The 12,652-nt window shown below is 46.2% G+C and overlaps 1 protein-coding gene across 3 annotated transcripts in view; it reads left to right on the forward strand.

Moving 5' to 3' along the window:
* The window catches only part of ARHGEF4 (Rho guanine nucleotide exchange factor 4), a 262,468-nt gene that overhangs the window by 98,286 nt on the left and 151,530 nt on the right, over positions 1–12,652 (forward strand). For all 3 annotated transcript variants that reach the window (XM_078070627.1, XM_078070628.1, XM_078070629.1), the window contains exon 2: positions 2,572–6,264. In XM_078070627.1, the coding sequence (XP_077926753.1) occupies positions 2,572–6,264 (3,693 nt within the window). The remainder of the gene's footprint in view (positions 1–2,571; positions 6,265–12,652) is intronic.

Genomic DNA, 12,652 nt, shown 5'->3' on the forward strand with positions numbered 1-12,652 from the left:
AGGTGCCCCGAAAATATTCTTTCTTCATAAGATTTAGAACCTAATGTTCAACCAAATCAAATGCTTTTTTAGAAAGACCTCTGCTCTTCATATTTCAGCATTTGTACACTTTAAGGAATTTTAAACCTGCTATTCCAGTGCAGAGACTACACCAATTTTGTAATCTAGAAAAGTTATTTTATTTTTTTCCCCCCAAAGTCTTTTATTTTCATTAAGACAGAGTGAGACCTCTTGCCAAAATAACCTGGAACTCAAAGAAAGTCGTGACCGTCAGCAAGACCCAGCCAGGGAGTCCAGTTTCTTGGCGGCAGCCCATCCCCTTACTGGCATCTGTTTAAAGTGTCATTAGGAAATGAATCTGTGGTGTTCTGGGAGGTGATGCTGAGCAGGGGTAGGGGCAGGAATGAGACCTCTGGCATTTGGGGATAGTCCTTGTCCACATCATTGGTCATTTGGAACTTGGGACTTTGGGATTCTCTGGGCCTGAAGCTTGTGAGTATGGATGCCACTCTGAGTCTGTAAAGTGATGTTGAGCTATGACAGAGCTGAAAGGACCGCTCACATGCTCTATCGTCAGGAAGTCGGTTCCTGATTTAATAACACAGTTGTTGAGCTGAGGGAATGGAGGTGCTCCAAAGGAGCACTCACTGAGCAGGAGCATGCTGCAGGCCTGTCAGCAGGCCTCTGTGCTTGCCAAGGCATGTTCACGTCCACGTCTTGCTCATCCTGGCAGGGCTGTGGGCGGTGCCCGGCACGTGGGAGTTGGGTGACTGCACCCCTGTGTTCCTGTTGGGGACCCTGGGAAACCCTGACTTCCTAACTGGATATCTCCGCGGGATACCCCACGGCAAGCACACAGCCCTCCTTTCCAAATGGTTTTATTTTTTAATGTTTCCTTTCCTATTCCCTACTCCTTCCTGCTTGTAACCAATTTGAAACTATAGTATCATTATTCCTGATGTTCTGAATCTACCTTGTGCCTTAAAAGCTTCACAGTGCATGCTTTGGTGTTTGTTTTTCTCCTCTCAGTTAAGGAGTAATTAAAAGCATTTACTTTGGGAAATCTCTTATGACAAGTCCTGAGAAGTCCAAGGGCTGGTTGAGTAAATGGCTTCTGTACAAAACTTGTGTGGAGGAGCCTTAGCTACAAGTGGAGCCAAGTGCTCACTCCACTCCTGATCTAAGGAGTCTTTGGGGAGTTTGTGATTGAAAGCTGGGTGCAGGGGTGCCTGGGTGGCTCAGTCATTAAGCGTCTGCCTTCAGCTCAGGTCATGATCCCAGGGTCCTGGGATTGAGCCTTGTGTCGGGCTTCCTGCTCAGCGGGGAGTCTGCTTCTCCCTCTCTGTCTGCTTGTGCTTGCTCTTTCTCTCTCAAATAAATAAATAAAATCTTTAAAAAAAAAAGAAAGAAAGTTGGGTGCAGCGTTATCACCATGTTCAAGGCATTGTCTAATACATGCTACAACCATGATACATGGATGAAACTCTAAAATATTATGCTGAAAGAAAGAAGCCAGACCCTGAAGAGTACATACTGCATATTCTGGTCATTTGAAATTCCAGAAAAGGCAGATCTAGACTGTGTGTCAGAAAGCAGGTCATTGGGGAGTAAGGGGAAGGAGAGAGGTGGAGAATGACTGGGAAGGAGCAGGGGCTTTTTTTTGAGAAAAAGAAATACTCTAGATTTTTATTTTTTTAATTTATTTTTACATGGGTGTCCACATTTGTCAAAATGCATAGATCATCCACTTTAAACAGATGCATATAAATTTGTATCTCAACAAGGTGCCTGGTGGCTCATTCAGTTGAGCATCCGACTGTTGATTTCAGCTCAGGTCATGATCTCAGGGTTGTGGGATTGAGCCCCAAGTTGGGCTCTGTGCTCAGTGGGGAGTCTGCCTAGGACTCTCCCTTTCCCTCTGCCCCTCCCCCCGTTCTCTCTCTCTCTCAAATAAATAATTTAAAAAAAAGAAATGCGTAATGACAAAAGGGAAATTTGCAAATACTTGCACAGTTCTGTATTTTTCTTCCTATTCTCAAAACTGTCTTGGGCATTTATAATACTGCAAAATGTGTTTGAAATCCAATAACTCCTGTTGTTTTTTTTTTTTTACTCCAGCAAACCTAACTCAGAAAACACTTCTAAGTGTAAGAGTGTTGACTTTAATCCAGTTAGTTACATAAGAACAAACAACACAAAGCAAACATATATTAATTTGTTCTTTCCTGCTGAAAACATTAGGCAGAGATAAGCTTTTCGCCGTGACTCACACAACATATTTATACTTATTTCAACTGCACATGCTCATTTGTCCTATTCTGATTTTTTAATAGGGTTGCTTTTAACTATGTGCTACATTTTCTCCCTACTGTTTGAGTTTGGCTTCATTGCTTGTTTCCTGTGTTAATAAAAGGTAGCTCTTCTTATTTACCTCTCTTTTCCTAGGTGCACAAGGGGAACTAATGAGATGTTTCTGAACCTTCCTCCTTCTGACAAAGGCTGGTGCAGTGTAAACATGTGTGCAAATATCCTGAGGCCTTGTCTCTGACTCCTGTCTTCTTGCCTTTCCAGACTCCAGAGCCAGGTGCAGACCTGCCAGGTGAAGACAAGATTGAAGATAAGCAGCTCCCCACTTTTCCTGCAGAGCCAGAGGAACAGGGATGGAGCCAGGAAACAGACCACAATGATTTTGAGACACTGTCCCACCAGAGCGAAAGTCATTCAGATACAAAAACCGACCCCTTTGAAAGTGCTTCCGACATAGAGTCTCTGCCTGGTGACCTCACGGGGGGGATCTGCCTTCCTCTAAGTGGTACCTCTGTGGACAGGGAAGGACACTGGGGATGCCCTGACATCCCAGCAACCAGACCTCCTCACAAGCAGCTTTCAACTGGTGTCCCTGGACTTGACCCAAAGGAGGACCTAGATTTGTCCCTTGACCTCAGGGAAGAGTCTTACAAAAGTGGGTTTCAAGCCTTTGCTGCAGTTGCTGAAGAAGAGAAGACAGCACACCTCCAGGACAATGGCGTGGCCAGGCTAGAGCTAGAGTCTTTGCTGGCAGGGTCTCCTCACCACACAGAGGGCTGCTCACAGGGTACCACAGGCAGCTACAGTCTCCAGCCAGCAAAGGTGGTGACTGCACAAGACCTCAGGGGATTGTCTATTTTTTCTCTTCAGAAATCCAGGTCTGAGAGTTGTCTGGGCATTCCAGTGGTCTGGCCCTTTCTTCTCTGGTGCTGTGAACTGGGCCAGAGCTGGCCACATATCCACAACAGGGCCAGGGGCCCAGGGCTGCCTTACAGAGGTCCACTGCACAACACAGCCCCTCTGGGAGCCAGGACAAAGAAGGGAAATACTCTAGGCCCCGAAGAGAACACAGACTTGCTCTGCGCCAAGCCCTGCCCTGATGCCCCTTGCCAGCTTCCTTTGGGAACATGCCGCCTTGCATATGCCAAGCTTCACCATAGTGCCCCAGAAAATATTAATGACAAGGACAGGACATCCCCAGAGCACTGCTCTCAGCATGTGAGGACACTGACTAGGGCCCATTCCATAGCCGTGTTTCCCTTAAAGTTCCCTAAGAATCCTCCAGGACAGAACTTTGTGAAATCTGGGACTCATTTGAGGAAAGGGACCGAAGCAGAACAAGATCCAAGAACACAAAACTCTCTTCGCTCTGTTCCCACCCAACTGTCTCCTTTGCCTTCTGCTTCCCAAAGGAGGGCCCCTTACTTGCAGGACCAGTATAAACCCAGGGCTCCTAGCTGGAAGAGGGCCTTTCAGGACACACCCTGTGAATATCTCTGGCTGGAAAACCAGTTGGGACAGGATTCTAGATCCTGCCCAGTCTCTTCATGCCTTACTGCAGAGTCTGTGAGCCTTGACACAGAGGAAGTGCCAGTGCTCACAGAGTGCAGGTCGGAACACAGCCCAGAAAGCCTGCGAGAGGAACCCCGAGGCACTGGCCCTACCCCAAACAATGCTGATGTGAGTGACAGACAAAAGCACCTTCAGGACATTTCTGTTGAGGCAGGAAACCAAACCAGTAATTACAGATCAAAGTACATTTTCAGTGAGAAAAGAAAGCCACCTGCTAGGGCCAAGTTCCCACATCATTCCAGCAATAGCGGGTCACAGGTGAGGAACAGAGACTGGATGGGTTGCTGCGAAGTGAGTGATTGTTCAGTCGCTCCAGAGACCACCCTGAAAGCAAGTGCAAAGGAAGTGGAAGACGTGATGGTTCTAGACCCCAACTGCACCAAAAGTGCCTTGCAGGAATTTTCGGAAACCACAGCAGCCGCGGTGTCTCATTGCAGCGGTGGGGATGAGTGTGACCAGGGGCTGGAGGGTGGTGCGCAGCCCTCTCCTGAGGGCCTGAAGCTAGAGCCCAAAGTAGACACCTCTAGGGGCAGGTGTACACTCATCATTATAGCTGTTGAGCAGAAAGGTCTTCAGGCCACCAGGAGGAAAGCAGGTGCCCTTCCAGAAACACAGTCCGAATTTCTGGAGAAAAGACCACCATCTCCCTGCAGTGCTGGAGCGACCCCCTGTGACTCTCCCACGGCTGGGAAACCACAAACTTGTGGCAGTGAGTCTGAGCTGCCCGCAGCCAGCGGACTGGGAGGTGATGATGGGACTCCTTGGCAGGGTGCCCAAGCCGCAGAACTTGCGGTAGTTCTGCTTCCCCAAGCTGCTTCCCAAGAGAGGCCCCTGGGCAAAGAGACTTGTTCCCAGGAGCCCGCCCTGGGCAGGCTGAGCACAGGCGATGCTGCAGAAACAAACCCGCCTGCGGCGGACACGGCGGAGCACGCTGCTAGGGAGCCCGGCCCTGGCCCTGAAGACACACGCAAGGCCCATGGCCTTCTCCCCGCGGGGAGCCGAGGAGCAGGGGAAGCGGAGGCGGCGGCGAAGGGCTCTGGCACCCCGGCCTCTGCCAGCGCCCGAGCTCTCCCACCGCCCGGCCCGCCCCGCCGCCCCTGCAAGGCTGCACGGGAGCCTGGGAAGCGCCTCACGTTTCCCAAGGTGACCTCGCTCAGGAAAAGCAGGCCCTCGGTTGCCGAGACCCCAGGAGTGGACGCCGGTGCGCAGGGCCCCGGGCATCTGCAGCCCGCCGGCCCCGCGGCAGCCAGCGCCCCTTCCGGGACGGCGGGTTCTTCGGGCCTCGAGGAGCTGCGTGCGGACAGTGGGGGTCCCGCGGCCTGCTGGCAGAACGCGGTCGGCGGGGACGCGCCTCCTACACACCCAGTGGGCACAGGCGCCTCTCGGAAGGCCATCCCCCAGGGCGCAGGGGGCGGAGCTGCAGGGCTGAGAGAAGGGGACGCTGTGGAGACACCAGGGGACCTGGGTGGCAGAACACTGTCCTCAGAGTGCTGTGATGCCAAGAGCCTCAAAACTCCAGAGAAAAGGCTCAGGGCAAGGTTGGCCTTAGCTCAAAAGACCTTTGCAAATTTTTTTGAGTCAAAAGTTTTAGAAAAAGAGAACACTGATGTATGTTCTCCAGGTTCTCTCAAGGGCCGCAAGGAGAAGAGCAGGCCGCGGCAGAGTTCCTGGCGTGCATTTCTGAAAAGCAAAGATGCCGAAGGCCCCAAAAGGCCCACCTTAGTAAGTCTGGTTCCAGGACAGGAAACCTTGAATCCCCTAAGAGCTTCTCCACCAAGGACCAACAGTCACTGTGAGGAGCAGGTAGAAGACAAGGAAAGCTGTGTTTTTGGAGATCATTGGTCACCTCCACATTCCCCCACACCTTTGTCACCCAGCAATTTGGTCTCTCCAGATAACAGGAGAAAAAGTGAGCCAACCATCAAATGCACAAGCCCCCAGGAAAGTGGTAGGTACCTAACTTCAGGTATCTTTCCTGAAAAGTCCTGGCTGATGTCACCCACCAGCCCTCGTGCCCAGCAGGCTGGGATCAGCTGCACCCTTCCCTCCAGCTCTGCCTGTTGCTTGGCATATGGAAGCCAAGGCATGCCCTGCAAACCCATGAGTCCCAAGCCCCGGAGCCCCAGGCCTGGTGTTCATCGGGCAGATTTCCACTACCCTGGCAGGAGCAGTGCCATCTCCATGGTTTCTCTTGGAAGCTACATTGATGTGGATAACAGCTCAGAGGCTTCTGAAAGGCCCAAGACCCCCAAGGCCCGGGCAAGCCTCCTGCTTTCTCTGCAGACACTAGACCAGGATGACCAGAAGGAAGAGAGTGGGAAAAGAGGCTGGCATCACCATGGCCTGAGCATAACACCCTCGCTCAGGGACCTTCCTGGGAGTGAGGTGAGTTACCTGTGACTCCCACCAACCTGTTTATTTACTTCTAAATGCAGGAGGAGGGAACCAGATGGGAAATTTTCCCAAGTGAGGAGAGAGGTGAAGCAGGAAGGCCAATCTGCCTTCCGTGGAGACTGTACCATTTAACACTCCTGGAGTGCCCCGACCCTAATCAACATAGTGTGTGACCAACTTCTGGGAATTTACCAAACTAACAAGTAGGAATTGGCATTTCACTATAATTTTGTGTTTCTGGGTTTCTTTTTTTTTTTTCCTCGTATAAATCCAGCTATTTGAATTCCTTTTTCTATCAATTGCCTATTCTTCTATCAGGTGGTTGATGCAGGCTTTTTCCTGTCAGCCTTCCTCCTTCCCCACTGTGAAATTTTTTAAAAAAAGAAATTTCCCCGTGTTGTCTTCTAATATTTTTAATGTGTTCATTTTTTATTTTTTTACTTTAGATTTGATACCATTGAGCTTATTTCAGTATAACGAGATAGTTGTTGGTGCTTTTGAATTTCCTAGTAAAAAAAAATGGTCTCTCCCCCAAAGCCAAGACCCAGAACAGGGTAACATGGTGTTGGGTCAGGCACAAGAAAGGGTTTACAAGCTTGGGTTTTCTCATGAGTCACTGCCCTCAGAAGGAGGTAGCTTCTTTGAAATTCCAGAAAGAATACCCTTGGGACTGTGAAAGAAAACCTCCCTATGCCCTATCCACCCCTGTGTGGTGGGGTGGATCTACGTGCCCCCGCCCCTCCGCTTCTTTAGACAAATGGTATCGTGTCTCCCCTGGGCCCAGCACTGTGCTGGTGTGAAAGGACCTCAAGGTCAGCGTCAGTGTCCAGGCAGAGCCGGTCAGGGCAGGCCCAGCTGCACACTGTCCCCTGGTTCCTGGGGCACCCCTCCCCTGAGTGAGCCATCTGTTTGGAGCCAGTCGTGCTGGGCTGGTCTGTGCTCTCCCTCCTCCCGGTGTCAGCCATCCAGGTACTCCTGTGGGTCTCCGGTCTCTGAACACATGCATTTTCCCTGTGTTCATGTATTTGCTGCTCTCTTGTCTTCCTACATGTTCTGATGTGCCCGCACACTAGGCCTTCCCTAGTGGGGAAGATAGGAACTAACATCGGTCACCCGCTTCATGCCTGGCCCTTTCCTAGGCACCTTCCAGGTGTTTGCCTGAGGCCCACCACATCTGCTTCTTCTCTTGTACAACACCTGGACTGCCTGTGTGGGTCTTAACAAGCAGTGATGTGATTGCAAAGTGCCCAGGAAAGGGCTGGGCGTGAAGTGGGCGTTGGATAGATATTACCTCCTGTTCCTCTTTGTCTTTCACATCTTACCCGAGGAAAGGGAAGGCCTCGTGTGCCTACACATCCGAACACGTAGGAAGGGGTGCCTGGCTTCGGCTCAGGTCACAATCCCAGAGTCCTGGGATCGAGCCCCGCATTGGGCTCCCTGCTCAGTGCAGAGTCTGCTTCTCCCTCTGACCGTCCCCCTGCTTGTGCTCTCTATGTCTCTCTCTCTCTCTCAAATAAATAAATAAAATCTTAAAAAAAAAAAAAAAAGATGTAGGAAGACAAGAGAGCAGCAGATACGTGCGCGAACACAGGAATGGGAAGGGGAGAAAATCCTTAAAGTTTGCTCTCTAGCTGAAGCCCAGAGCAAGAAACTCAACTTGGAGATACGAAGGCTCCCTCTTGTGGCTGCTCCTGGGAGAGCAGGCAGTGATTGGAGGAGTAATTAGCAAGGAATTCAGTCAGCATTCCCATTTATTCCTTCCACAGTGCATTTAAGGAACAAGGGTTCTTTTATTCCATACCCTAAGACAACCATTCTTAATATTTTGTTAGATTTTCTTCCAGCTTCTTTTTTGCAAGTAAGTTTTATATATTTATCATGTTTGTGATAATGCCATCTATAGAGGCTTTAATTTTCTATGATTTTGCGTCCTGCACTTTGTTTCTTTACAGCTCTTTTAAGTTGAGAAATTCAGAGGTCATACAGAAAAGCATAATGCACATACTATACACACATACGTATAGATAATATTTTTTTAAATGCAAGTGATTTTATTAGGTATAAATATCCTTGGTGTAGGACTAAAGGCATCACTTTAAATATCTTGAATATTAGATAATTGATTAACAGAATAGACTATGATTGGAATGGTAATAGTGAATTTTCACATAATATAGCTTTAGATTATGCATTTTTTTTTTTGCTTATCATTTGGAAAGAAATTTTTTTTATTTAAATTCAATTAGCCAACATATAGTACATCATTAGTTGTTTTTTTTTAATTTTATTATGTTCTGTTAGTCACCATACAGTACATCATTAGTTTTTGATGTACTGTTCCACGATTCATTGTTTGCATATAACACAGCCACTTTGGAAAACAGTGTGGAGGTTCCTCAAAAAATTAAAAATAGAGCTACCCTATGACCCAGCAATTGCACTCCTGGGTATTTACCCCAAAGACACAGATGTAGTGAAAAGAAGGGCCACATGCACCCCAGTGTTCATAGCAGCAATGTCCGCAATAGCCAAACTGTGGAAAGAGCTGAGATGCCCTTCAACAAATGAATAGATAAAGAAGATGTGGTTCATATATACAATGGAATATTACTCAGCCATCAGAAAGGATGAATACCCAACTTTTGCATCAACGTGGATGGGACTGGAGGAGATTATGCTAAGTGAAATAAGTCAAGCAGAGAAAGTCAATTATCATATGGTTTCACTAATTTGTGGAACATAAGGAATAGAATGGAGGACATTAAGAGAAGGAAGGGAAAACTGAAGGGGGGGAATTGGAGGGGGAGACGAACAATGAGAGACTATGGACTCTGAGAAACAAACTGAGGGTTATAGAGGGGATGGGTTAGCATGGTGATGGATAATATATTGTAAAACAAAAACCGAGTAACCTCCACCCATTAGGAAACACCACACTCCTCCTGCCCCATCCCTTCCTGCTCAGAGCGCCCTCCCTTCTCTCTGACAGTAACCACTGCAACCTTTATGGTATTCACTTCCTTGCCTTTCATTATAACTTTACTACTTAACTTTGCACCACCAAACCACATAGTTTATTTTTGCCTGTTTTTGAGCTTTATGTAAATAAAACCTTATGATTTCCTTTAAACCTATCCATTCTATTGTCTGCCTTCTTTTGCTCTAATTTTGTTAAGACTCATTCTTACTCTGCATATCTAACCTTCTTTCATTTTCATTGTTATATAGAATTACTTTGAATCAGCATACCACACTGTGTTTATTAGTCAGCTATTGCTAGACATCGGGGCTTTCTCCGGTTGCGTCTCTCATGAACAGGGCTGCTCGGATCGTTTGTGCCTAGGTGCCTACTGCACATGCAAATGCATTTCTGCCCAGTGCATTCAGAGGAGTGAGGTGGCTGGCTCACTGGGGGACGCAGATCTTCAGCTTTACTAGATACTGTCAAACATTTTCCCAAAGTGATTGTGCCAATTTACACTCCTTCCTTGAGATTTCTTTTACTCCATATTATCATTAACATTTGTTTGGTATTGTCAGTCTTGTTAATGTTAGCCATTCCGCTAGGTGGATAGAGGTTGTCTCCTTGTGGTCTGCATCTATGCTTATATGCTTATATGGCAATTTGGATATCCTGTTTGGGGACGTGTCTGACCTAATCTCTTGCCCATTTGTCTGTGAGGTTGCCTTTTTCTTGCTGATGGTGTATATTCTGGATATAACCCACTGTTGATCAAATGTGCCACACATATATCATTTCCCACTCCATGGCTTGTCTTTTTCCTTCTGTAATGGTATCTGATGGACAGAAGTTCTTAATTTTAATGTTTTCAAGTATATCCACATTTTCTCTACCCCAAATTCAGGGGATTAATAGAATCCCCTAAATAACTTTTAACAAAGATGTCCTGGTCTTATTTTTATTTTATTTTTTTTTTTACATTTAGATTTCTGAGATGCCTCAAACTGGCTTTTGTGTTCCTTTGGTTGGTTTTTCCGTCCTTGTGCCCGTTCAGTGTCTCATCACTGTATATAGGAAGCTGTATAGGAAGTGTTGCTGTCCAGCTGATCAGATCATCCCACCTGGTTCTTCTTCAATATGATAAACACTTATTGAGTGCCCGCTATGCACCAGGCAACATTCTAGGTGCTATGGATACAATGTGGAAGATTATATAGAGATCTCTGTACTCAAAAAAGGAGTGGCGGGCATGGTGGGAGTAAATAAATAATTGAGCAAACAAGATTATTTCAGATACTGAAGAGAATGTAAAAAAAAATGTAATTAAGAAATTGAAAAGGTTAATGGGATAGAGAGTTAGGGGCTGTGAGGGTGGGACTCCCTTAGCTTGCAGGTTTGGAGTCTAAGGAGTTAAACCAAGCCTTGGGTGATGAGGAGCCAGAAAAGGGGGCCTCTCAGGCCCAGCCCAACATTTCAGTGACATGGAAGACTCCCCTTGCCTACAGACTGCCATATAATTGAGCCCTCCACAATGTCACCTCATACATGAGACAGCACAGCATGTTGTGTGATGGAAAACAAGAGGAGGCAGTGTTTGGGTATGAAAGGTGCCACTTACATGTAGACATTTCTTCCCTTTTTAATTCAGGTTTAGGGGCAAAGAATCTATGATTTCAGGCAAGCAAGCTCTGCATCTTATCTATAATCTAATTTGTGCACACGTGGGCTTGCACTCTTGGCTAAGGGGGTTTAGGAAGAAGACCAAGATTAAGAGGGAGCAAGATGAGAAAGAACTATGGATGGATGAGAGAAATGGGGAAAAGCTAGAAGTTTCGAACACCTGTGCATGCTTGATTCCTATTCTCTTACTTCCTAACCCTGAACCTTGCTGTAAGACCTCACTGGGACTCTGTTTCCTTATTTGTAAGGGTCGGACAAGGTGATCTCTTAGGCCTCTGTTAGGTAGAATATCAGCTTTATGAATGAATGCTGGATAGTTTTGCTGACCTTGCCCCACAGTCTTCTCTGACTTTGAAAGCAAGGATCCAAGGTATGGCTTCTATTTAGAGATTCTAAATGGGGTGGAGGGAGGGAATACATTGTGAACCTTTCTGATGGGAATGTAAAACAGTACAGCCACTCTGGGGAAAAAACGTTCTGGCAGTTTCTAATTAAACCAAACCTGGGTTTACCATATGACCCAGCAATTGCCCTTGTGCACATTTATCTCAGGGTAATGAAACTTAGTGTACACATGACCCTACAAATAAATGTTCACAGCAGCTTTATTCATAATAGCCCCAAACTGGAAACAACCTAGATGTCCTTCTGTAAGTGAATGGTTAACAAATGGTTAACAAACTGTGCTACATCCCTAAAAAATTGAACTATTGACACACGCAACAACTTTGATGGATTTCAAGGGAATTATTCTGAGTGAAAAGAAAAGCCAGTAAGCAAAAGGTTATGTACTGTAGGAATCCATTTATATAACATTCTTAAAATGAAAAAAGCATGAAGATGAAGAACGGATTGGCCGTTGCTAGAGGATGTGGGGAGGGCTGTGGGTGAGGTTATAAAAGGACAAACGGATCCTGAAGTGCTGACACTGTTCTGTATCTTGATTGTGGTGGTAGATTCCTGAACCTACATTAAGTGATAAAACTGCACAGAACTAAATGAACACACACACACACACACACACACACACACACACAACTGCAAGGGAAATCTGAATAAGATCTGTGGGTTGTATCAATATCCTGGCTGTAATATTGTAACATTCTATAAAATGTTACCATTATGAGAATCTGAGTACAAAGTACACAGGATTTCTCTATACTGTTTCTTACTCCTGGGTGTGTATCTACAATTATATCAAAATTCAAAGTTTAATTAGAAGAAAACATTTATGTCATTAATTTAATGGCTGCATGGTATTCAGCTGTATATATGCATCATAATTCTCAACCAGTTCTCCACTGTTTTGAACAATTAGGTGGTTTGCCACTTTTTAACATGAATAAGGCTATATTGAACATCTGTGCAGATAAGCTTCTCAAAATGTTTTATTCTCCCTCTTTTTTATCCCCTTTACTTTTTAAAATTATCAAAATTATGCATGCATATAGTTATAAAATCAAATGTTAGTTAGATAATGCTTTTCAAACGTTAACGCACATGTAAATGAGCTGGGCTCTGTTGAGGTGCAGGTCCTGATTCAGATGTTTGGGTGATGCCTGAGGTTTGCGTTCTGACAAATGTCCAGGTGCTGTAACCACTGGTCCTCCCCTTCGTGAGCAGTAGTGAGAGGTGAGAAGACTTCCTTTGGAAATGATAGCCATCTGGCTCGTTCCTCCCCTGCCCAGAGACAACCAAGTTAGGTTTTAATAGTAATTTCAAACTGCTATTTTGACT

The sequence above is a fragment of the Halichoerus grypus genome, chromosome 4 (assembly GCF_964656455.1).
Source record: "Halichoerus grypus chromosome 4, mHalGry1.hap1.1, whole genome shotgun sequence".
In the NCBI taxonomy this organism is placed as follows: domain Eukaryota; kingdom Metazoa; phylum Chordata; class Mammalia; order Carnivora; family Phocidae; genus Halichoerus; species Halichoerus grypus.